Source organism: Oryx dammah, unplaced genomic scaffold, assembly GCF_014754425.2.
Source record: "Oryx dammah isolate SB20612 unplaced genomic scaffold, SCBI_Odam_1.1 HiC_scaffold_25, whole genome shotgun sequence".
Classification (NCBI taxonomy): domain Eukaryota; kingdom Metazoa; phylum Chordata; class Mammalia; order Artiodactyla; family Bovidae; genus Oryx; species Oryx dammah.
In genome coordinates, this window is record NW_024070209.1 from 73,055,744 (window position 1) to 73,083,195 (window position 27,452).

Here is a 27,452-nt window from a genome sequence, read left to right on the forward strand (position 1 = left end):
CCAAGAGCCATGCCGCCTTGGTTCAAGACCCAGCTTCTGCTGCCTGATTTGGCTGTGACCTCAGGTGCATCACTTCTCTCTGTGCCTCACTGTCTCCATCCATAAAATAAAGGTCATAATAGGATCTGCCTCCCTGGTGGTTGTGAGGTTTCTATGAGCGAATCCATGGGGAATGTTAGAACTGAATCTGGCATGTATGAAGCACTCAGTATTACTATTGTTATGAAAGGCACTCTCCACTGTGTTGATCCCATTACGAAATCACAGATGAAAGTGTGCTATAGCTACAAGCATACCGACCAAATATAACAGCTAAAAATGTCATCATTCCATTCTCGGAGAAGAGTCTCACCACAGCTAAATATAACAGAAAGGTTACTTCTTACACACTCTGCACACGACGTCATGCTGACTCATGACCAAATATTTCCTGCAAGCCTAATCTGTGTCTCATAGTACGCCAGGCGCTCGTAATACAGTGATAAAAAACCACGTACATTTCCTGCAGTTTAGTAGAGAAGGTAATATAGACGGATCTAAAATGTTTTATTTCCTTGCTTTTTTGGGAATGTGGTGGTAGGAATGTTGTGGGGGGTGTGGAAGTTTGGATCAATTCAAACCATTTAACAAGTCTTTTTTCTACTAACAGTCTCAAAGTTCTCTCTAGGTTTGTAAAAGACTTTTCTTTGCAGTTTGCTTTCTTAGTGATAACAGAAACAGTACAACCTCACTTTAGAAAACTTGAGTCAGTAAAGTAAGTTTTCTATTTTTTAATATGTATTTTTAAAATATTAAGCATGTTTTTCTCTGAAAATCAGGAAAAAATTAAACTTGAAAAACTGGAGGACAGGAAAGTATAAATAGGCAAGAAAAATAATGCCCATAATTCTACTTTCCTTAACATTTTGACATATTTCCTTCAAATATTTTGCTTTACACATCATATTTAGCTAAGACCAGGTGTGTACATGTATAAATAATTTTATCTTATTTTATAGGATTATTGTAAAGATAAAATAATGTTTTAAAGTCCTAACCACTGTCTAATAGATGCATATCAAACATTCAATAATTGTTAGCTAATACAATAGTCATGTTACCCTTCTTTTTACCTCTTACATGATAAGCTATTTCTCTTGTAATTGGAAGGCTCTTCATAAGGATTATTTTTTAATGCTAGCATAATATACTATATTTATTGATATACCGTAGTTTACTTTTCCTTTCCCTCATATTTGAATACTTTTGATTTCTTCCAGAATTATTCTAAGTATTTTCCTAAATATTTTAAAATGTAAAATTATTTTTATATTTCTGATTAATTCCTTGGAATATGTTCCTAAAAAGGGAATTAGGAGTCAAAATGTTTGAACTTTTTAAAAGATCTTTGATGAGCATATTGTCAAATTACTTTATAGAAATTTTGCTTAATTTTGTACTTTTACTCTTGCCTAAAATAGTCAGTTAAGGGCCTTGTCATAAAATCCTCTCTAGCTTTAAGATTACCTTAAATTTTAAAAATATTGTTATATTTTTTACAAGGGAAAATGGTCTGTGATGTTAGCAAATTTCTTTGCTTTTCATAATTAAAGTATTATATTGTTATTTGTGTTTCTTCTTTTTAATGGTGTGTTTTCACTTTGACCATTTGTCTGATTGAAGTCTTAATAGTTTTCTTATCAGTTTGTATGAATCCCTTGTATGTTAAGGCTGTTAATTCTTGCTCTGTCACATTTGTTGAAATAGTTCCCCAAATGACTTTTTAGATCCTTAGAATTCATCCGTCTTTTTCTTCCTAATTTTTCCATTGCTTTTGAACTTAGAAAATCCTTTCTATCCATAGACCTGTATGTTTGCCGCTGCTTTATATAAACATTTATACTTAGTTCTTTAGTACACTGAAATTTTATTTTTCTTTATGAGGTGAACTGATCTCAGTATTTCCCCATAGCATGTTGCAGTTTTTCTTATTTTTATTAAATACTTATTGCATTCAGTTCAGTCACTCAGTCGTGTCCGACTCTTTGCAACCCCATGAATCGCAGCACGCCAGGCCTCCCTGTCCATCACCAACTCCCAGAGTTCACTCAGACTCACGTCCATCAAGTCAGTGATGCCATCCAGCCATCTCATCCTCTATCGTCCCCTTCTCCACCTGCCCCCAATCCCTCCCAGCATCAGAGTCTTTTCCAATGAGTCAACTCTTTGCATGAGGTAGCCAAAGTACTGGAGTTTCAGCTTTAGCATCCTTCCTTCCAAAGAAATCCCAGGGCTGATCTCCTTCAGAATGGACTGATTGGATCTCCTTGCAGTCCAAGGGACTCTCAAGAGTCTTCTCCAACACCACAGTTCAAACGCATCAATTCTTCGGCACTCTGCCTTCTTCACAGTCCAACTCTCACATCCATACATGACCACAGGAAAAACCATAGCCTTGACTAGGTGGACCTTAGTCGGCAAAGTAATGTCTCTGCTTTTGAATATGCTATCTAGGTTGGTCATAACTTTTCTTCCAAGGAGTAAGCCTCTTTTAATTTCATGGCTGCAATCACCATCTGCAGTGATTTTGGAGCCCCCCAAAATAAAGTCTGACACTGTTTCCACTGTTTCCCCATCTATTTCCCATGAAGTGATGGGCCCGGATGCCATGATCTTCGTTTTCTGAATGTTAAGCTTTAAGCCAAGTTTTTCACTCTCCACTTTCACTTTCATGAAGAGGCTTTTTAGTTCCTCTTCACTTTCTGCCATAAGGGTGGTGTCATCTGCATATCTGAGGTGATTGATATTTCTCCCGGCAATCTTGATTCCAGCTTGTGTTTCTTCCAGTCCAGCATTTCTCATGATGTACTCTGCATAGAAGTTAAATAAGCAGGGTGACAATATACAGCCTTGAAGTACTCCTTTTCCTATTTGGAACCAGTCTGTTGTTCCATGTCCAATTCTAACTTATTGCATTATATTGTAATTATTTTTACTGTATTTTTATTCTTCATAAGACTTAAGTTTCTGTCCTTTTAATTTTTATCCTCAACAGTTGGCACAGTACCTACCACTTTGTAGAGACACACAAATATTTGATAAATGAAAGAAAGAAATACACAGTTATATATAATTTGTCCTGGAAGATTTTAAAGGCATGATGAGCTATTCTTCATCTATTCCTGGCTTTAAAAATCTTACTAGAGATTCTATAGTAATTTAAATTTCAAGCTAGTCTACTTTTCACAGTATCCACCAGAATGAATTGGAGTGGTCTGGTCATAGGAGAAGTAACATAAAATTTATACCGTAAGTTAAATTTTTACTTTCTAGTAGGAGTTTTGTCTAACCAGTAATGAGAAGCTCTATACTTGTTATCTAAGCCACCCTATTACTTAATATTTCCCCAAACTTATCCTGCTCCACCTAAAAAAATAAAATATACCTTTATAATGATCAGAGTACTCAAATGAACAGCTACAGTTTAAATGATGACACTCAAATGTTTTCAAACTTGACATTTTCACATGGGTTCCATTCTCCTATTTCTGAATACTTGCAAGATACAGGTAAGATATCATTTACTTACCAATGCCACTTCAGATTCAACAACTTCACCACTGAAATCTATTCATGTTTACATTCCTGCTCATTCTCTCTACGCCCACCAGTCCAATACCAACTCCTGTTTCCTACTCTTGTGATCCCTAGTTTGGATATATTACCACTATCCCCCTAGTAGTCAAGGTAACTCTCAGTTACTCTTTATTCACTGACCACATGCACGTAATCTGTCACCACATCTTATCTATATTACCTCCACAATGTTTTCTCTCCGTCTCTTCCCCATCTTAACTGCCAGTGTCCACCCTTGTAGTCGCTCATCTGGACAGTTGCTATAACCTCTTCATAGAGGTCCCAGCTTCCATTCCTTTCACCTTCCAAACCTCTTCACATAAATGATTTTTTAATGGGGGTGTGCATTAGAAAGAATCCTCTTGCCCCTGAAGATTCAGATTCACTAAACTGAAGGTACAGCTTGAGTATCTCAGCACAAAAAGCTTCCCTGATGATTCCTGTGTTCACCCAGATTAAAACCAGTATTTTACAAGCTTCTGGAATTACCATTTCAAAACCTTACTATAGTCATGTCATCCTTGGCTTAAAAACTTTTAGTGCCTCCCCTACTGCCTACAGTATAAAGTCCAAACTTCTTAGCTTGTGATAGAACAGATATCATTAAACTCTGGCCCTAATCTCCCTGTCAGATGCATCTTTGGCTACTCCCCTCCCAGGGCCTTTGAGTCTAGCCAAATAAATCAGAGACCCAAGTATGCCATGTACTTTTGGATTTTTGTACCTTTTTCCTTACCGTTTCTTCTGCCTCGGTTACCCTTCTTTCTATATCTGGAAAACTCTCGCCTCAATGTAACTTTACCTGAAAAGTGTTAACCCATTATTCTTCCAGGCAGGGATGACAGCTCCTCATCTGCTGAATTCTCAACACTTGTGTATACTTGAATTGCTGCTCCCAATAGTTTGCATTTGTGATGGTGATGTGTGTGATGACACACACATACATACATACATATACATATAGTTAGGTCATTAAGATAAAGACAGTCTACTTAGCTTATATGAGTAGGTACCCAGCAGGTATGCCCCTTTTCTTTTGATTAAGAATTAACAAATTATATTGGGAATGCCCTGGTGGTCCAGCGGTTAGGACTGCGTGCTTTTCACTGCCATGGGCCTAAGTTCAATCCATAATCAAGGAACTAAGATCCCACAAGCCTTGCTTTTTCATGGCCAAAAATAATAATACTTAACAAATTCTCAAAAAATATATATTAAGAAAAAAGAATTAAATTCTGAATCTTCTTTTCATATCCACCCCTTCTGACTAGCAAATTACCTTTTATCTAGATCATTCATCTATTTTTATCTCCTCATCCAAAAAATTGGCCTGTCTTGTTAACAAAGATGGAACCCCTCAAATCACAGTACTGAGTGATAGTTGATGGTCACTTGGATATCACAGAATTAGTTAGTGTCTAAAAGTCCTTGCTGATATCTTCACCAAGGGAAGATACAGAACATCTGATGGGCTTTGCTTCAAGGTATTCAGTAAGTTTTGAAGGTAAAGATCAACACAACTGATCTGGTGAGTTGTGTCAGTTCTCTTACTTTGTAAGTAAATTTCTATAACTGGCACCATTAATGTCTAACACACCTAAAAAAAGCATTCTTTTCAGTTTTGTCTTACAAGAACTATGACAATTTTTTTCTTTGAAACTGGGAGTAATTTTTGATGTATTACATCTCCTGAGACCACATCTAAGCTGTTGGTTTTCTCAGTGGGTCTAGTGGTAGATTCTACAGTCAAGACCCCCTTTAAGTTTTCAGATGCCTCTTCGATCTTGGGTTATAAACACATACCTATTTCCCTAGCAAAACATGTTAGGAGTTCAGAAAGGGTATGAAATTTGTGGGCAGTTCTGATTAATTTATAACTTACAATCTAATCCTTACTGTCTGGTTTTGAATATTAGAGAAGCTTTGCTATATGTGATGTGCTGTAAGATAATAATTGATCATGGTATCTACCAAGAGATAATTATTAAAAACTTCTGTGGTATCAAACCAAACAGAATGCTACAAATCATGAATTTTATCATGTGGATCCATGTTTGGGGAATTAAAACAAACTTTTTTTTTCTATTGTCATTTTTCCTCAAAGAATGTCAGAAAGGAAATTGAATGCAGTAGTATCTTCAATATTGAAATATACTGGGTAACTGCATAAGTTCTGAAAGCAACATGAACATGTCCTTATCTATATTGAAAATGGGTTGCCAATAATAGTATATTAAAGAGGCAAAGCACATTGTGTTTGCAGGACCAAAATGTTTCTGATGCCTTCAAGAATGAAAAGCTATCGTGCTGGACTTGTTTCAGTCACAGGAATTGTCTCCTCATCCCCTTTGGACAATAGATTGAAAAGAATCGCAAGAATATAAGTTTGGGGTAAAATGAAGCTAATTTTCATCTTCACTTCTGTTAATAACCAGCCTAAAACAATGGATTATAACTCAACACAGCACTACCATTAATAGGCTTGAAATTTGGGGGCAAAACTGGATATCTGCCTGGAAAGTAGGTAGTGAGATAAATAATGTGGAATCGAACTCCAGCCTCAAAAGGCATATTTCAGTTCTGAATGTCTTACTTTGTCATGCAAAGGAAGAAATGTGTGACAATAAGCATAGTGCTGTGGCTTAAAAATCAAGAGACCTAAATCTGTTCCCTGCAAATTACTTTCCATCTTTGATCCTCTCCATTAAATGAGAATTCATTAAAAATATTTCCCTATCCAGAAATGAAGTTGGTTTTTAAAAAAGAAGTGTAGAGGTAGACCCACCCATCTCTCAGTACTTTGGATCTACCTGAAACTTTCCCCTTGAGTCTGTGTTTGAACGTACTATGAAACCTGCGAAAATAATAAAGGCTCTGGTCCTTTAATACTCACTAGGATAAGGGCTTTCCTGGCAGTCCAACGGTTACGACTCCACACTTCCAATGCAGAGGACGCAGGTTCCATACCTGGTCGAGGAACTGAGATCCCACATATAACATGGTGTGGCCAAAATATACGAGGTTTCCTAGGGTGCCAGTGGTAAAGAACCTGCCTGCCAATGTAATGTAGGAGATTTAAGAGACACAGGTTTGATCTCTAAATGAGGAAGATCCCCTGGAGAAGGAAATGGCAGCCCACTCCAGTATTCTTGCCTGGAGAATTCCATAGACAGAGGAGCCTGGTGGGCTGCAGTCCATAAGGTCGCAAAGAGTCAAACACGACTGAAGCGACTTAACATGCATGCACGCATATATGTATTCACTAGGACTTGCTAAATATAACCTCTAAAAAACAACTTCATAATTAACTCAGCTGTTAAGAAGGAGCCAGGAGGTCATTCTCAAACACCTAAATATGAGAGAAGGACTTCTCTGCCTCACATTTCTGCTGTTGATGGACAAATTTCTCTGAAAAATACTTCTTTCAGTTTAGGAGAGGAAGTGAATGATTTCCCAGGAGGAATATTTAGCAATAGTCATGTGGTTCCAAGTGTAAGACAGAAGCCCTTTGTAACTGAGCTTTGTGGGTAAGGAGAGGGGCTGAAGAATGGCTGAAAAGCAGAATCACAGATTCTTTTTGGTAACTTTGGAATCATTCATTCAAGACTCACAGGAGGAAGAAAGAAACCTTGAGTCCAGAAAACTCATCAGTAAAGACAAGTTATCAAAAATGCTCACCTTCGAATTTAAATTTGGGTTACAGATATGGCCTCATTGTTAATACTCTAGTAAAGGATTGATAAAAGAACTTAGTATTTAACAATTTAAATGTTTCAGTAAATTGTATACAAACTAAATCTGAGGGAAGACAGTGAACTTCAGCCAAATCTCAGGAAAAGCAGGCATGTTGCTGCTGTAACCTTTGTAATACACCACAAATGCCACACACCTAGGGTTCCTGTAAATGCTTTCCTGGACTGCAGAATTCAGATTCTTGTGTGCTAAAACTATAAAACAAGAGCCACCAGAGTTACATCCCTGATGGCTCAGATGGTAAAGAATTTGCCTACAATGTAGAAGACCCAGGGTTTGACCCCTGGGTCAGGAAGATCGCCTGGAGAAGGGAATGGCTACCCACTCTAGTATTCTTGCCTGGGAAATCCCATGGACAGAGAAACCTGGTGGGCTACAGTCCTCGGGGTCTCAAAGAGTCAGACACAACTGAGCAACTAACACTTTAACTTTCAGCCACGTGGGTACAATTTGCTGTTCCTGTTGGGTAGTGGCTCTAGGGTCCTCTGGCTCTGACCTTCCTGCTGAGTTTACTTAGGCTGAAAGTACTGATTTCTAGCCCCATTCCTCATGGATCCCTCTGTGCGTATCAGGAGCAATGTTAGTAGCTGGTCCTTTGCCCTGGTCACTTTTCCATTTGTTTCCCCTCGTTTCACTGGTAATTATTAATATGGTGTCAATGTCTTTTCTTCCAGTCCTCCTCGCCCTCCAGCGAACCTGAATGACACCATGGTGAGCCACATGTCCTCCGGGGTGCCCACGCCCACCAAGAGGTATGTGATGCTTGTGCCTCAGTCCCCGCTGCGAGCTGGCTTCTGACCTCTGCCCTGAGAAGCAGAGTGTTCCACAGGGCAGAAAGGACTGGCTTTCCTTCTCTTCCTCTGACTGTCTTTTTATATTATCTTCTATGCTTTATCCTGTTTTTTTTCCCTACTAACTTATAAATATAGCAACTGAAGGAGTCTGCTTTTGAGTGGTGCCTGAGGTGGATACTGTCGCTTTGTGACAACCAGTGAACGTGGTGTCAAAGTGGATTAGGCTTGTTTGAGATATCTTTATTTTTTTAACATTAAACAATATTTTGATGAGCATGAATTTCAACAGTTTTGCATTAAAGTTCTTGGAGAGTCAAAGATCATTTCTGCTTTCTGATTGGACTGCATAAATTGAGCTAATTCCTTATGTTCTCCTACATCATTCTGTATAGAATTTATAAGCATCTAAGTTGAAAAGCCTGAGTTTCTCTCTTAATTATACAAGGACTTTCCTTAGGGTCCTTCAAGGCACTAGAACAGTATACTCCTTTCTCCTCTTTATTTCATTACTCTTCTCTAAAATTCTCTTAGGCGGGACTTGAAAGAGCTGTATGAAATGGTTGACTTCCCATCTGATTTAAGCTGTTCCCTCACCAGAGCAATGCAGAAAATTTCTCAAGGGCACACCAATAAAGAATTCTTTCTAGCAGTCATTGCTCAAAAAAAATACAAAAAACTTGAAGATATTCCCACCAACTCCCCAAGTCCTTCCTGAAGAAGAGCACTTTGTACGGTAAACCTGAAGAAAACTATGTGTACTGATTGCTTTGGATTAATTTAACTATAGAAATGTCATCTACGTAATAATGCTTTGACTTTATATATATAATATTTAAGATACTAATACTTAAGAGCAGTTATGTTTGTTCACATTGGGTAAAACTCCCTGAGCAGTGTTTTCCAGCCTGGAGTGATGAGAAGCATCAGCTGGGTCACTTGCTAAACATACACATTTCTGGGATCACACATTTCTCAGACCCAGGGGACCCTGAGATCCTGGGAAGCCACATGGTTAGCAAGTATTCCAGGTGGTTCTTATCATCAAGCAAATTTGGGAAATAGCCCTAGAAAGAAAGGAAGGAGTAAACTGTAGGAACCTGCCACCCTATAGTAGAGGATTTAGGGACTAAACAAATCAGAGTGTCTTGCTAATACAGTGTTACCCACATGGACACTCAGCACCCTGACCAGATGACAGTGCTCGTCTGCAGCCTTGTTGGGACGCTCCAGCAGGACAGTAACTACACTGCTTCTCTGGGGCAAAGTTGAGTGGTATGAGCAGTCTCAACTGTGCACAGATTTCTCAGCCCTTTGACTTTGTGTTTGAATCCTGGCTCTCACCTGACCTTGCACAAGATTCTTATCTTGGTTGATTTATCTGTAGCATGAGGACAATAATAGTATCTACATTATGGGGTGTGTATGTGAGGATGTAAGATACTGTCCTTGTTATTTAGGAGGTGAACTGAGAGAACAGGTGGGGAGGTGGGGCTGATTTACAGAGGATGCCCTCTCTAAGAGGAACAGAAGGCTTATGAAAGAATACAAGGTAGTAGAAGCTCTCCCACCTGCCTCAATTTTACAGTCACCTTTGCTGGCCTTAGCTTTTTATGGTAAACACTCATAACATTCAGAGCCAGACCCAGAATCTAAATATCAACTCAGGAATGTTTCTGTTTCAAAACTCAGAAGACAAGGTAGATTATTGAAAGAAGTCAGCTTGTGGGTTTTATGTTTTGTTAGTCGCTCAGTCGTATCCGACTCTTTGCAACCCCATGAACTGTAGCCCGCCAGGCTCCTCTGTCCGTGGAATTTTCCAGACAAGAATTCTGGAGTGGGTTGCCATTCCCTACTCCAGGGGATCTTCCCCACCCAGGGATCAAACCCAGTTCTCCTATATTACAGGCAGATCCTTTACCATCTTAGCTACCAAAGAAGTCCAGGTTTTATGTTGTAGCAATGCCATTTATAAGGACTTCACTCCCCCGAGTTCTCTTCATTTACTAGTTTTGTCATCTGACTCCCTGAGGGCCCTAAGGGTATGGTGACCAAGGGCACTGTGCATTTAGGGACCCACAGCTGAATGTAGTTGCTAGAGTCTGTTGGAGGGAGTACATTTTTCTGGATGATATTTCATTGCTTGAGCAGGCTGAAAGAAGGGAATTGGGAGTAATAATCATCACAGCTCCTCTTCAGAAGGACTGCTAACCTTAAGCTTGATGTTGCTGCATAAAGCCCCAATTCAGTAGTCAATGGCCAGCTGCCATTGTCAGTCACAAAATAGCTGCGATTTCTGAAAGTTGTTTCAGATAATACTGTATAACCTGGGTGAATATTTTGAAGTCAGCAGTTCAGCTAGCATCTCTTTCTGGGTAGGCTTCGTCAGTGCTAGCGGTGGCAGTCACAGACTCTCCAGGGGCTGACCGGCAGACCAAGCGAGGCCAAAGCCCTAAGAGGCTGGAGCAGAGGCAGAGCTCTGTGACTTACCATGAAGAGTAGCTGTTAGAGAGGTTGCGTGGGAACAAGGTGCCCCTGGTCCAGCAATATTGTCCTTAGAACTTTAGGAGATTTCATTTCAGGATGAAATGATGATATAACATACAGACATTAATTGCATAACTCATAGATCTGGCTCTTCCTGGCCCCAGTTACTAAACTGTATAAAGTTCAGATAGTACCCTGTTTACTTCCTCGAGAACTCATCAGTGTTTGTTTTCTCCTCTGAATGTCGTTAGACCTGTGTCTCCAGAGTCTGATAAAAGCCAGAAGCCTGACACGTCATCCCAGTCATAGATCTTTTCTCTGCCAGGGCAAAGAATCCTTGAGGGGCATAAGGCTACTCTCCAGAATGAGGTTTTCCTTAGAACTCAGCATAAGACATAAATCACTGAGTCAGACAAGAACACACACAGTATCAAAAATGCTCCAGGAAAAAAATTAAGAGTTCCAATTTCTACCTTCCTGATAGGCCACGCATATAAAAATAGTCACAGCCCCAGTGGTGAAAAAAATATTTCATTAGCCCAATAAAAGATGGTCTCAAATGTAATGGTTACTTTTTACAGAAGAAAAACTTATAAAGGGCTGAGATACTGACAATCATCTGAGAAACTGTAAATTATGTACCTGAAAGATTCCCCACTAGGGATTTGCCCCCTGTAATATTCTTCTAATATTCTCATATTGACATGTCTATAGTTGAAAAGAAATTTCGTCTTTATCTGAGACTGAGTAGTTTCTAGAAATGTGCTTCTGTTAAAGAATCAGAACAGTATACTTAAAAACAAACAAACTTTCAGAACTTTAAAACAGACTTAAATTGCCCCTCTGCTAGTTAATTTCCTCTGAGGCTTGCTTCTGCCCCTCTATTTCCCCAAGGTTCAGAATGTGATTACATTATTACGGTCTGCACTATGGTACTATTTTAAGTCATACCTTACAATCAAACCAGTATGAAAAATGATGCTGATACTTTTAATGTATTCTAAAGCTTTGACTTTAATTATTTATACACATAAAAATGTTTACAATTCTGTGGGCATTTCATATAACTTTGACATCAACAAAAACCTCCAGGATGAAACTTTTGACTTTGTGCATTTGTTTGGTACAGTAGTTTGAACTCTTTTAACTTCAAGTATTAAAATCTAACTTTAAAAAGCACAAACCCAGTTAAGCCAGATGAAAACATTGTAAAAGTCTTGTGTACAACCTTGTACGGACTTCCCTGGTGGTCTGGGGATTGAGAGTCCATCTTCCAATGCAGGGGATGCAGATTTGACCTCTGATCGGGGAACTAAGATACCACATGCCATGGGGCATCTAAGCCTGCACGCAGCAAATAGAGTAGCCCTCACACTGCAGCTGGAGAAGCAACAAAGACCAGCACAGCCCAACAAAAAGAAGAAAGGGGAGAGCAGAAGCTGAACTGCCACCAAGACGTCCACCCTTGGCTTCTCCATCTCTTGGCTCCTCTCAGAGTGTGGTCTTCATTCCCTCCTCCTATAGAACAGCCACGGCTCAAAGTGCCAGTAACTTCCAACTCACATCCTCAGCCTTGTCACTCGAGAGGTTGTGCCTTTCCTCTCTTGGATTAGAAGACTCCAGGAAAGGATTCTTGTTGTCCTGGGTGGCATTACCGCCTATCCTTGTGTGTGTGTGTGTGTGTGTGATAAGCCAAACTCTCAGACCTATATCAGGAGAATTGAGGGTGGAGCATTTCCCCTAAAGAAGGTTGTCCTGTCAAGAGCAGCAGAGATCCTGTAAATAGAAAAATACCAGAGGTTGTTGGCAGAGTGCTGTTTTGCTGTCCAGCACAGAGGTGTGCAGAGTGTGCACATGTGTGCGTGCGCGTGCACACACACACACACACACACACACTTCCCTCCCCACGAGCTTTCCTTCCTGACACAGAGCAGCAATACGACTACGAGTGCGCGCTCACCTTTCCCGGAGGTCTTATCCACCTCCTGCAGACAGCATGGGGTCCCGGATATCTGGGTCATGTCCATTCGTCAGGATCAGCCCTTTTGTGATTCATTAACCTAGTCTACCATGGACCGAATGAGAAGTTTTAAGAATGCTCACATCTTTAAAACTCACAGCTACAACTACAACTCACAAGTCTGTAACAGCAGATATCTGAAAATAGGAAAATTGTAATTTAAAGAAGCTTGGGGGAAGGAAAGTCACAGGAGATAGGACATATTAAGCCATATCTGCCCATTTCCTCCTGAAACACCATGAAAATGACAGTCAAGAGGTTGTTTTTTTTTTTTTTTTTTTAGTAGAAGCCCACAGCAACAGCGAAAAATGGGCGAGGAAACAATAGCAAGAACATTTTGGAAGCAGCAAAGCAGATGGCTGAGTGGTAACTGATTTTTCCAGACTGGAGAGAACTAAAACCTAAGCCAACTGAGAAACCCAGAGGAAAGCCCACCCGGGAATGGGAAGGCTCTGGGGTGGGGGGAGGGAATATAGAATGATGGCTCATAGTCTGTGTAAGAAGCACTTACAGCCTCAGAATGTCTACATAACTGGGCACCTGCCCCTGCCCTACCCTGCCAGAGCTGAGATTTATGCCTGTGGTTTCTGGAACAATACAACCCCCATAAAAACTCAACTTGTCCTATCATCTCACCTTGGTGGGCTGAGGCCACTGGCGTCCAGACAATGTGTCTCTTTCTCTTGGAACATCGTATTAAAGACTTCAGGAAAGCCCTGCTGCATCCTGTTATTCCTCCCAAAGTGCCTGGGGCTCCAGCCAGAGGGGCACAAGATCCAAGTCCTAGGATCCCAGAGATTACCGTTTAACCAGTGGCCTTGCTCTGTAGCCATGTAGCAAAGAGTGACGTATTCCCTCCCTGGATGGAGAGTTTTGCTACCATTGACACTTCTCTTTGACTCAGCTAGTTCCAATCAGAGTTACACCCCACTCCCAGTATTAGTTTCTATTTTAGTCATAACTCTTGGCTACAAATAATAGAAGCTCAGTTTGAATTGGCTTAGGGAAAACAAGATTTTTTTGTTTTCGTAACCAGGCTGTGGGCAGAGCAGGAGGTAGTGGCTGGGCCCCTGGGCGGACAGAGCAAGGGGAACTCAACTGGTGTAGGTGTTTCCCCCACCCATCGCCTCCTCGCTCCTCTCTACTGCACATCTGCTCCTCCTTCCCTAATGTAACTGTCATTCCACGCAGCAGGGAACAAAGCCAGGAGACCCATGTGTTCACATTTCGTAACCTCATTACTGTACGTGGATCCAGTTTGAAAACTTTCAATGGAAGTTACATTGGATCCATCTTGGGTCATGTTACCCACCCCGGTGTTTTCTGTTCAGTGGCCCCACCTAGAATAACATGGTTGAATGGGTAGGGGTCAATTCACAAACAAGGGTGAGTCTACTTCCCTGGAGAAGGTGGGGCTGCTGAGGAGACATGTCATTATAAACTTCTTTTTCAAATGGTTTCTGAAAAAAGTACACGTGAAAGTATATTACATCACACCTCCATTTGCATGGATTTGTTTCAGGAGACCTTTGTTCCCTTACCCCCTTAATTTTTCTCAAGGGTTGAATAATTCTTGCTATTCTGTTCAGTTTATGGAGATGATTGTGTGGGACATAACACCACCTTTGAGTGGTGAACAGGTAAATACAAGAGCCACAGATCCTGAGTAAGTCACCAGTTGCAAGGGACCTTAAATAAAGGCAAGATTTTATCGGAGCCTTTTTACTTTAATCCATACTTCACAAGAAAGAGAAAGCAGTTTTTAAAGGCCAGGAGGTCCCGCAGTATAAGTACTACTTCTGAGCTATAGAAACATGACCAAGTTAAGAGGTGAGTCGTCCTACACTGGTTTTAAAATGGCTTTCTGACTGGGCGCCAAGATAAAGAGCTTATCTTGTTATCCACAGAAAACTGGAGTGACAGAATCCACAGAAGGCTGCCTTTTCAGACTGAAAACAAAAGAGATGTGGGGAAACTGAGAAGAGAGACAGATGAAATTGGTCAAGGCAGACACTGTGCATGTGTGGACTCGGGCCACTGATTCTCTCTTTCTGTGAAATGAGAAAAATAGAGTTTGGTGGAAAGCAAAACTAATGAGGTTTTCAGCATCGCCCTGAAACAGCTACCTTGTATGAATTCTTCGTGACAGCCTCTCCAAGGCAACTCAGGAATTATTTTTTCTCCAAATTTTTTTTTTTCCTTGAAAGACAGAAAAGCAGAGTAATTGAAAATTAACACATAATCTTATGGAACTGCAGAGTCTCGGTGTTGGCACGTTTCCAGAGTCTGTCTGATGGCCTGGGCAGCCTGCCAGTTTTCAGTGGCTTCTGGGTTGGGATTAAATTCCATTTCCATTCAAGCATTTAAGGTAAACCCTTCAGCAGTTCTAACTCAGGTTAGTACAGATTAAAAGCTTGAGTATTTCCAACTCCATACTTCCAAACTTTGATGTGAATAGTTTCCTCCTCTCATTGGACTGAGGCTTGAGATCCAGAATGTGAGCAAGAATTGCATCCATGATGGACTGTCTGCAGAGCAGAGGGGAAGAAGGAGCAGGTCTAGGGGGAGAAATCGTGAGTTGAGTGTCCCCACGTTTGGATTGAGATGCTTGAGGGATCTTGGGGGTGAAGACGGGCTTGGTACATTTTGAATGTGGGGGTGCTGAGGAAGGGAGTGGTTGGTTTTCTTTCTGGCTTGAGTTAAGTACCTTTGGACAAAACACAGAAGGAAGATTTTGGGAGGAAGTTAGCAAGGTTATGTGAGTTAGAGGAGCCTGGGGGATGTCAGGGAACCAGACCATAGCATGAATTTTTGAGATCTAACAAATGGCCAGTAGAACATATACACAGTAAGTCTCTCTCTCTCTCTCACACACACACACATACACACACACACTTTTACATATGCTTTGGAGGCTGTTGCCTTGGATACCTCTTGACTGTCCATGCTGCTAAGAAGCTGACTAGGTGCAGCACATTGCTTTCTAATAAGATGCTATTAAGATGCTCCATGAGCTTGCACACATGGCAGAAACTCCTATAGCGATGCTCAAATTCCTATGCTGGTCTGGCTTAGACGGACATAGTTTTTCATCCCTGTTCACATCAAACTATTAAAATGTTTCAATTTCTTTTAATAAGCAGACATTTAAAACAAATCAGTGCTGTTAATATAAGGTCTTACCTTTTTCCTGGATCTTATTAGGAAAACTCTAGTCTGCTCTCCACCAATCTAATCTCATTTTTGCAACCAAAGGGATTTTTCCGAAGTACAGGTCTGAGTATGTTATGCTCCTGGATAAAAATCTTCAGTGGCTCTTCCCTTCTACAGTGCTGTCCAAGAGCATGGAAATGTTCTGTGCTAACCCGTCTGGTAGCCATTAGTCATGTGTGGGTACTGTACACTTGCAATATGACTGATGCAACACAGTGAATTGTTAATTTTACTTAATTTAAATTAATTTGAATTTAAACAGCCACAGGTGGCTAGTGGCAGTGCAGTTCTGCAAGATGAAGTGCACATTCTTCATTTCTGAGCTGACCCTTGCCATCCTCTGCAGCCATCCCTATTCCATGGTTTCTACTTGGCATCTACTCTCAGAGTTACTTAATCACTCACAGTTCGCCAAGCAGGTCGCCGCATATGCTGCTCTGCCTTGGTGCCTCCCATCCTTTTTACTGTTATTTCCTTCTCTTTGTCATCTAATTCTGCCTTCTCAACTTAGCTTCACCACCTCCAGGAAACCTTCCCTAGTACCCTAAAGCTAGATGAAGTGTTCATCTTCTATGATCTGTAGCATCTTGTACATATCATAGAATTGTCATTAGCCATTTGTTTCATGCTTTTCAAGACCCTAAGCTCCTTGAGGGCAAAAATCCACCAGGCTTGATCCAGAAACTTACTCCTTTTCTCCAAATCTTGCTGCTGCTTGCCCCTTGATCAGCACTTCTTCTGGTAGGAAAGGAGTTTCCTTCTTCAGTTATTTCAAGCACGTAGCATCGTATAGCACTGCCTGCTTGTTTCACTGAGGGCTGAGAAATACAGAACATGGGTTATACTGGAATATCAGGTTCTGATGCAGTACCACCTGGCTCACTCCTGCTGGACTCTCTTGGTTAGCTGTAACTTCCACTCTTTATCAGTGAGAAACCTGGTTCCCATCAGTCACCATCCGTTTACATATTTGGTCAGTGGCTCATAGTGTGCATAGCAGTTTCAGAATTGCTGATTTATTTTTTAAACAGGTGATTGCTAAGTCGTATATTATACAACTCGTCCATTTAACACATACCATTTAGTGGTTTTTAGTATATTCACAGAGTTGCAAAACCATTATCACGATAGATTTAAGAACATTTTCCTCACCTCCCCAAATTGATTTGTTATTTAAAAAAATCTCTGCAGCATGGAGACTGGACTGTAGAGAACTAGAGTGGAGGAAGAGAAAACAGTCACGAGGCTCTTGGAGTAGCCCAAGTGGCCCTGGGGGAGGACTTCCAGATGAGAGAGTGTGGCAGCAGTGGGCGTGGCAAGGATGGCTGGTTTGGGGATCCGTTCTGACAGTAGAGCCTGCAGGACCTGGTTAAGAGATTAGATGTGGAACATGAGGAAAAGAGAAATTAAGAAGACTTCTCAGCTTTGGGGCTTGTTGACTGGGTGAATGAGAATGCTGTTTATTTAAACCAGCCAGATGGGGGGAGTGGCAGGTGAACAAGGAAAGTGTGGAGAATTGAGCTGTATTTTGAACATGTTGGGCTTGAGATGCCTATTAGGCAGGCAAGGGGAGATGCTGAACGGGCATCAAATTTACATGAGTCTAGAGCTCTGGGGAGAGGTCAGGGCTGAAATACGAAGTTGAGAAGATTTCAGGTAATGCCTTTTATGGAAGATTGTTCTAAGAACAAACAGAAGATCTGTAAAAGTCTCTGATGGGTCACAGTACTTTGTTGATAGTAACTACTGTGTTATGGTATTTAATCCTCCCAACACTCTCTAAAGTAAATATTTCATGAGGTAGATTTTGTATTATTTTTATGATTTTACAAATGAGAAGACTAAGACATAGAGAGGTTAATGCCCAAGCTCACATGGCTAATAAGTATCAGAGTTTGGATTAAACCCAAGACTGCCTGACTCCTGTGCCCGAGTTCTCGGTTGCTATGCTCTGCTGCCTTTTACTTAGTAAATAATTCCGCTACCAGGAGTGCGCACTGGCTCTAGTATGCTTGCTTGTCTCTGACCTTGTCCCACCCCTGCTTACCCTACATCTCAACCACCCCGCCCTCACACCGCCGCCCACCCGCCATCAGATCCCTTCCTTTCGCTACCTGTGCCCATGGGTGTGTTCTTAACCTTGGCCAAAGGCGCCCTCTCTTGCTAACACTGGAGATTCTGCTGGAGCTATGAGACTGTCACCTAGGATCCCAAGCCTCTGTTGTCTTGGAGAGCCATTCTCATACTGCAGTGTGCAGCTGGAGCCCTGGAAGCTTGTTTCAAATGCATATTCCCAGGCCTCATTCCCAGGTAATTTGATTCAGTAGAAGCTTGAGGGTTCTAAAAGAAGAAGTCTGGGGAAATGTGTTTTTAGAAATCCTGCCTTTGACCCTGCAGCCCCATCAGGACCTTCTGTCCCCAACTATGCTCATTATTACCGTTGGTTTAGAGCTGGGAGATGCCTTATGAGGGAAAGAACTCTCTTTAGGGTACCTGGGGAGAAATTTATTCATCTCATGGTCACTTCTCTTTTTAACTTCGGTTCATGTTAATCACCCTTGACTTTGCTGGTCTCCCTATTGGGTAAAATTCTACTACTACTTCCTCTCATAGGAGAACAGTGTCCTTATCATCATAACACTCATTACACTTGGAGTTTTCCTTATTTGTGTGATCATCTCTTTTCTACTTGACTGTTGCTCTCTTGATGTTAACAGTCAAGTAGAAAAATCCACGTCTGGGTTTTGCTCATGTCCTCCTGTCCTGGCACAGTGCTGACTCTAGTCAATGTTCCAAACATTGACTCACATGCCCAATCTCCATCAGAAGTGCCATTCAAACTATGTGTACTCAGGCATGCAAATCAGCTACTTTTATGGATTGAATTAACTTTTGATAGCTTAGAAATAGAACAGTTATTTTCATTACTTTATTTGTTACAGGATTCTAAAATATTCCAAAGTATTGACTTTGTTTTAGAAAAACAGAGTTCTAAAGCAAAATCTGTTTGTAAGTTGGGATTGTATATGTGTTGCATATACACATTACAGCACATTTAATGCATGTATGCATAATCAAAAAAGAAAGAGTTTATCAAAAAGTAAATCTAAAAAACAGGTAAATTTTTGAATGTGAGTAGAATGACATAACACCCATTGTTGTTCAGTTGCTAAGTCTTGTCTGACTCTTTGCAATCCTATTGATTGCAGCACGCCAGGCTCCTTTGTTCTTCTCAACTGTCTCCTGGAGTTTGCTCAGATTCATGTCTGCTAAGTTGGTGATGCCATCTAACCATCTCATCCTCTGTCGTTCCCTCTCCTTTTGCCTTCAGTCTTTCCCAGCATCAGGGTCTTTTCCAATGAGTTGGCTGTTCATATCAGGTGGCCAAAGTATTGGAGCTTCAGCTTTAGCATCAGTCCTTCTAATAAATATTCAAGGTTGATTTCCTTTAGGATTGGCTGTTTTGATCTCCTTGCAGTCCAAGAGACTCTCAAGAGTCTGCCCCAAACAAAATTGTCAGAAAATTCATGGGCATTTAAATTCCTCATTTGCCATAAGCAGCTACTGTTAATGCTTTTCATTTTGGCTTAGATCCCTAATTATCTGGCAGACAACACTAGTTCTGAATAGCAGTCTTCATATCACACTAAAATGGAGTTTAATGGACTGTTGCTTCTATAGTAAAAGTCTCCAATTTCTGTTCTGCCATTTCCTTTCATGCCCGTTACTCTGCCAAAACTACTTTTGTCAAGGAGACCAGAGACTTTCACACGCTAAATCCAGTGGTGGATTCTCAGGACTTACGGGCTTGACCTGTAAGTGGCATTTGATGTAGATGATTGCTCCCTGTACTTGAAACACTTACTGCGCTTGCCTGTAGATACTATGCTTTTCTGGCTTTTTTCCTATTCCTTCTCGGCCTCCTTTGCTGATTTTTCCATACCTCTTTGACCTGTAAATGTTAGCATACTAGAGGGGCCACTTCTGTTTTCTGTCTGTACTCAACTCACTGTAGGTGATCCAATCCATATTCATGACTTGAGATAAAATCTGCATACTGTTACTCTAAAACTTCTTTTTCTGACCAAGACTTTTTCCATGAACTTTCACCTTTTCCCTCACATATCTTTCTCCTAATCAATACCTTCTCTTGGGTATTTAATATATATTTCATAACTAGCATATTTTAAACTCAATTCTATATCTTCTCCCACCAAATCTGCTTCTCCCATATTCTTCCCCATCTCTGTGAATGGCAGTCCCATTTTCTTAGTTGCTTGGTCAGAATCGTTAATTTTTCTCCCATCTAAACTGTCAGGTTATTAAATCTATCTAAAATCACTGTCTAAGTCTGTCTAATATCTTGTTATTTATTATCACTTCTACAGCTACTATTTCCTAGCCACTCTTGTCTCTCATCTGGAATGTCAAGCTGCCTTCTAATTGACTGCTTCTTCCCCCTGCTCTCTGGCACTTTATCCTTCCTGTAGCAAATGATCCTATTAAAATACAAGTTACACCTCACTTCTGCTCAAAACCTTCCAGTAAATTCTAATTTCAGAGTAAAAGCTAAAGCTTTTGTCCTGGTATGCAGGATTATATAACCTACTTCTCAATCTGTCTGCCATAAAGACCCAGCTTTGTTTTGAATTCTAGTTTGAAGTGGACTAATACTTTACAAAGATATGATAAAAATAAGTTACTACAGAAAGAACCTCCACTCTGATCATGGTGAACTAACTGGTATCAGATTAGCTGTCTCACTATAAACCACTGGAAAACTGGTCTGAATGTAAAAACAACAGTTTTCAAGAATTAGACAGTAAGTAGTGTAGGACTGATTCCTGAGATGGAAAACAAGTGAGATAGCCCCATGATTGCCCAGACTTTCTGCAGGAATGCATTTGCCAGACACCAGTGCAGGATATAAGCAGAGCAAGGCAGTCTTGCTTAGAATAAGAAAGTAGAGATTGGAGTTGGGGAGCAAAATTTGCTGAGCAAAACACCAGAGAGGAATACATGTGCAGAGAAAGAGCTCCATAAATCTGAAGAGCTAAGCTGCATTTGCATGTAATGAGATTTCACAAGATCTGAGAGAGAACAACCCCTGGGGATTTGAAAGTGGAACAACTACCTGAGCTCACACTGTTAAGTTCTAACCAACATATATAGTTTGAGTTCTAACCAACCAAAGTAAAGAGATAAGATTGAATGCTGGAGGCACTCAGTCAAGACCCCAGAAGGACTACATCTTAGGAGTGGGTCAAATTAGCCCTAAATAAAGTTACTGTAGACCTGCACTAATGAAGCTTCAGCACAAGCCTCAAAAGGATCAAGCTGTTCACAAGGAAATTGACTGCCATTCTTAAGAGGAAGACAACAAAATCCAGACATTCAGCAACATAATACTCAGCATTTGCACCATTCAGTGGAAAATTAGAAGACATAGGAAGAGGCAAGAAAGTGTGACATGTAACCAGAAGACAATTAGTCAACATAACAGAGCCAGAAATAACACGTGATGCAGCTAACAGACACGGACTTTCAAGCATCCATGATAAGTATCAAAAATATAAAAGAGGAACTTCTGTGGTGGTGCAGTGGTTAAGACTCCATGCTCCCAGTGCAGGGTGCCAGGGTTCCATCCCTGGTCAAGGAACTAGATCCCACATGCCACAACTGAGAGGAAAAAAAAAAGATCCTCCATGCTGCATCTAAAGGTCCCATATGCTACAGTGAAGAGTAAAGATCCTGAGGGCCACAACTAAGACCTGGTGCAGCCAAATAGTAAATATTTTAAAAACAAATATTATAAAAGAAAATATCAACATAATATGGAAAAATGTGAGAAATAAAAAAGAACATAGTATAAATGTGATTGGAATTTTTTGCATGTATAGTCTACTTCCATTAAAACCTTTAAAAAAAAAATAGAGCTTACAGGGTTGAAAGGGATTATACTGAAAAATTTAGTGAATGGACTTAACAGTAGGTCAGAAATTACAAAATGAAAGTTCACTGAACTTAAAGACAAAGCAATACAAACTATCTAAAATGAAGCAGAGAGAAAAACATTTGAAAAACAGCTTCAGTGACCTTTGGGACAATGTCAAACAGTCTAACAGAAGGGGAGAAAAATAATTATTCATGGAAATAATTTTTTCCAAATTTCTGAATAAATTTTTACATATTTAATGAAAACTGCAAGCACACAGATACAAGATGATCAGCAAACTATAAGCAGAATGAACACAGAGAAAAACATACCAACACACATCACAATCAAATCGCAAAAAAAGAAAAAAAAACAGTGATAAAGAGAAGAAATTAAAAGCAGCTAGAGAAAAAAAGACAAGGGAACAAGGGTAAAATTTTCCAATGAGTTCTCAATGAAAATAATGCAAATTAGAAAATAGAATGATATCTGAAAGTGGTGAAAGAACTCAGTTTTATTCTCTCTAAAATATAGAAATTTCCTAGCTTTATCCACTGAAAAGCCTAGAAGAGGTGACAACCCAAGAACAGTGACCACTCTAGCACCCTGATTGTGGCTTCTGAATGCTCATTCTCAGTAAAAGGGACCTGGGATCCTTGGAAGAATGGTTGATTCTAAGTGTGGAGCAGAATATATACAAGATTAGACTGAGGCATCTTATTGTACAAACAGGGAAGCTAATAAGCTCTAGTGAAGCTTGCTTCCTGGGGTTCCCACTGGCCAAAGTTAGGACAATTTGAATACCATTGTAACGGATTGAAGCACATCAGATACACAAAAATCTATGAGTTTATAATGATATTAAGACAAACAAACAAAAGCCCTCCTAAGGCACTAGCTCATTTTTCTGTTGTTGCTGTTAAATAAGAAATATTAACCATTTGTTTTACCTTTCCTGAATGAGCAGTATTTCACAGTAAGCAAATAGAAGAAATAAATAAACATGCAAAAGATGATAAAACTAGAAAGTCAACCTTTTGTAACCCCTCATGAAATAATGTATCTAGGCAAGAATAATTTTAAGTGCTAAAATTATTAGGTGAAAAGTTGATGGGCATGTTCGTCATAGAGAGATGTAACCAATAGTGTCTGAATCCACTGATCAGTATTTCCATTCCACTCCATTATGTACCTCCTATTTGATTTATAAGTACATCATATTATATATGATGGAGTCTAGCCCTGTCTCAATAACAAAAGCAAAAACTTTAGTCCAGCATCTAGATCTGGCCCCACAGGGGCTAGAGAAACAAGTTTAATGATGCCTCCAAAATGTAGGATATGCAGCAAGGTAACCTGTTTTCTTCATAAGTAGATGACAGGGAAGAAACAGGGAAAAGGAAGAACTGTTACAGATTAAAAACAGAAACATATAATCAAATCCCAACATAAAAAACAAAAACAAAAAACATATCAACCAAATGCAAAGTGTGGACCTTGTTTAGATCTTGACTTTAACTGTAAAAGGATATTTGTTAAGATTTAAATTTTCAGATGGACTAAGATATTCAAGAATTTTTGTTAATTTTTTCAGATGTGATAATGGTGTCGAGATTGTATAAATTTCTTCTCTGATGTACAGACTCAAGTATTTGCAGGCAAAATAATAAATTGGTGTTACTCTAGCCACGCCCTCCTGCACAAAATGTTGGAAAAAGGAAGAATAAATAAGTTGATGTTGTTGATCTTTGTTGAACTTTAGTGATGGGTCTATGAATTGTGTGTGCTCAGTCACTTAATTGTGTCTAACTCTTTGCAACCCTGTGGACTGTAGCCCGCCAGGCTCCTCTGTCCATGGATTTTCCAGGCAAGAATACTGGAGTGAGTTGCCATGTCTTCCTCCAAATGGTAGTCATTAAATAACTTTTTCTATTTTGTACATATTTTAATACTTCTCTAGTGAGAAGTTAAAAAAAAAGATCATGTGCTTAAGGACTTTCCAAATATCTGTAAGAGAAAACCTCACTCTTGTATGCAACATTGTCAATTAAATACAATTCTAACAAGTTTTGTATAAGTTATCAGTTTTATGGGAGAAAATAGAATGATGCTAAAGGCATCCTTGTAGAAATAAAAAGGTTTAATTGGTAACATAAAGTAACTGAAAACTCTGACAGGTAGACAGAAGCCATAGGAGCATTAAGGGGCCACTCAGTGATTAAATGGACCCACTCTGCCTCAGTTTTCCTTCCAGAGGGCATTCCCTACAAGACGCATCCATCACAGAGCCCAGAACCTGGGCAAGCCTGGTGGGTAAGGCTCCTCAGTGGCCCCCTCATTGGTTTCTCCTTCTCACGGGCTGTAGTAGCAGCCCGCCCACCAAAGCCGTTTTCAAAGGGGCTGCTTTTGTTGAAGGGATTGATGAGATGTATTCCCTATGGTCTAACACCATATTCCATTATGCCTTGTGGTTTTTCATTGCTTTCCTTATCATGATTTTTTTTGTTCTATTTTTCTTTGACGTTTGCCCATTTTAATCCATGTTCTTTTCTCGCTCTGTATGTGTTTGTGTCATGCTTGCTGTCTTTGCCTCCGTTGTTCCTAGGTTACAGTATAGCCAGGATATACCCAGTCACTTGGCTGATGAGCACGCGCTGATAGCCTCCTATGTGGCCCGTCTGCAGCACTGTGCACGGTCAGTGGGAGAGCAGCAGCCGGCGGGTGGCCAAGGGCTGATTGGAGGGAGGGAGAGCTCTGTTACCTGGGGCTGCCAGCTGGAAAATACTCTGCATGTGGGGTTTTTCTTGAGAAGCTACCAGCTATGTTTGGCAGGGTTTAAATAATTGCTAACGCATTAGCTTCTAAAAGAGGAGGAGCCTTGCCAAGCCTGGGCACTTACCTAAACACAGAGTCAGAAATTCTTCTTTAAAGTGAAGTGCCCTTCCTTCCTTCAGACTACACTTAAAAGAGTGTAAACCTCAGAGATGTGCAGTCCCAAAGCCATGTATTCACAGAGGTATTTGGTAAAACCTTTTCCTGTTCATTCTTGCCTAAATAATGAAATCTTTCAATCAACATTCGAAGTGTAGGGTTGATCAGTGCACCTTGTCTAATGTGGAGGCTTTGACACCATCACCTTGTTACATCTTTATGTGTTGCATCATCATCCATTCCCCAAAATCTTATCATTGTTGATGATTTAAACCAGTGATTTTCAACAGTGGTATTGAGTCATTGTCACCTGAGAGACTTTTACCAAACCATATATACCTCCTCATATTATAATAATTATATGTATGATAATTAGAAACTACTGTTAGTATGGGAATATGTCTGATCCCTCAGTGGGTTATGGTGGAAAAACATTTGATAACCACTAACTCTAGCAAAGTTAACCCTTTAAAAGAGTTACTAGCAGACAAAATGCCATTGCATTCAGGTAGCCCCAAAGTCACCTGTCTAGTCCATGCTCTGCACCCCCCGCCAACCATTCTGCAAGGAGAATGGCAGGTAAAGTTTAAATAATCTAAAGCCATCCCTCCCTTTTATATAGCAGCAGAGAAGAGTCTCTGTGCCAAACAGCCTGAGATTCTTACTCTGAGAGAGAAAACTAATTTATAAACTTAAACACATGGGAGAGGCTAGAGACTTAAATTTTGATCATAGCTTTGCCCTTAACATGTCTTGGCTCCACAGGAAGCGTTATTCCCCGTGATAACAGAAAAATAAATTAATAATCAACTTTAAAATATGTATAATTGAAAAGGACTGTTTTAAGTGTTATACTTTACAGCACTTCGCATAGTTTTCCCAGTATGACCAAATGGTGTTTATTATTTTCAAGCATTTACCTGTCTCCAAAGCATTAGATTATAGGGTTCTCCTATCTCCCAGCTATAATTAATAAACTTATTCGGTGGAGGGGAAGGCCTGCAAATTGTGCATTGTATCATAGAGAGATGATTTCTGAGCACTCTGTCCCAGTCCCTTGATCTCTGGGAAGAGAGTTGTCTCACCCTGGCAGGACAACTCATTTAGTATCAGGGCAGTTGTCCAAGTGATTAAAAGTTTCCATGGTGAATATAGCAGCAGACAGTACTACCTGATATTTCAGCCCAGGAAGATATGTGCTAGGTTTAGCTGAGACCCTCAAGTCTCATGGCTTAGAGATTAGTCTCCCTGAGTGAGAATCGGTGGCCAGGGGCCCGGAAGAATGTGAGGACTGGGTGAGTACTACATCTCTTCTTGATTCATAGTCGAGGAACTGAGCTTTGTACAGAAATTTCCAGGCTAACTATTGGTAATTCTGAATATTGAGATTTAAAATCAGCTGAAGTAGAAGAATAAGGAGCCTTTTTAATTTCCTTGTAGTTTTCATTGACCTTAAAACCTGTCATCACCAGAAGGTTCTAGTTTCTGGCTGGAAAGCGTGGCCAGTTAAAGTGACCGTGTCCTCCACACTCAGGTAGGAATGACAGGTCAAATCAGGAGAGGGAATATGATGGAGAAGGAGAGCCTCTTTTGCAAAGAGGAACCTATTGTGTCACAGAGGACAGCTGCCGTAAGTCCCACTTTTTAGGCTGTTGTTCCCTCCATAACAGTATCTGCTTGTTTGGGTAAATGTTCTTTTTGTTGTTATTTAAAAGATAAAGAGCGTCCTCTTGTTTCAGACAAACATAGGCATAAGTACTATAATTCAGCCCTGACCTTGGGGCCCTAACCCTAAAGTATTAAAGCCAACCATTGGTAGCATGTTCTTATTGCAAGCTCATCTTTTGAGAAATGATTATATTAATATATGCTAGAGACTGACTCTTGTACACCTAAAATTATATAGTGTTGAGAAGTGTCATCGGCAGAAGACCATGATATTGACAGTGGCAGCACATTTAAAAAAAAATTCATCCTAGAGGAAAGACCAAGTGAAGCATAAAGAGTTAGTCACAGAGATAGAAATACAGGATGGTAAAAAAATAAAATAAAAGTCCAGATCTCTATTGATTTACCTCCATCCTTCCCAGATTCTCTTCAGTAATTCTAATGAGGTTTGATGACTATTGAACTCATGTCTTTAAATTTTTTTTCATATGTCATGTTTTGTCATACTGTTAAATTGCAGTCAGGGGTTTGGAACTCCAGGAACCTGGAGCCAAAGTAGAAACAAGCCACAACAGTTATCTCTCATCAGTTAGTTGTCATCATTATTGTTGTCTTAAAGCTTCTGTCAGAGCTGAAACAAAGTAGAATTATATAGCCACAATGCTGGTTAATCTAGAAGTGCCTTATATGGATAAGTAGCAGTTGACATCACACCCTAAATTAAAGATGTCAACCATAATCAGCAGAAGGTTGTATATGAGCAGAGTATATACACAGAACTAGCCTCCTGCTCAAGAATCCTTTTATCCAAGGTAGGTAGTGGCACTACCTTACTGGAAAATGAGAGTGAAAGTCTCTTAGTCATGTCCGACTCTTTGCGACCCTGTGGACTAAACAGTCCGTGGAATTCTCCAGGCCAGAATACTGGAGTAGGTAGCCTTATCCTTTCCCCAGGGGATCTTCCCAACCCAGGGATTGAACCCAGGTTTCCTCCATTACAGGCAGATTCTTTACCAGCTGAGGCACAAGGGAAGCCCAA

The 27,452-nt window shown here is 40.2% G+C and overlaps 1 protein-coding gene across 13 annotated transcripts in view; it reads left to right on the top strand.

Annotated features, from left to right (window-relative positions):
• DTNB (dystrobrevin beta) overlaps positions 1 to 27,452 on the top strand; it is a 238,612-nt gene that overhangs the window by 150,712 nt on the left and 60,448 nt on the right. For 7 of the 13 annotated variants that reach the window (XM_040224496.1, XM_040224497.1, XM_040224500.1 and 4 more), the window contains exons 10-11: positions 8,043 to 8,120; positions 24,420 to 24,509. In XM_040224496.1, the coding sequence (XP_040080430.1) occupies positions 8,043 to 8,120; positions 24,420 to 24,509 (168 nt within the window). The remainder of the gene's footprint in view (positions 1 to 8,042; positions 8,121 to 24,419; positions 24,510 to 27,452) is intronic. The other 6 variants (XM_040224499.1, XM_040224502.1, XM_040224506.1 and 3 more) reach the window with 1 other exon arrangement.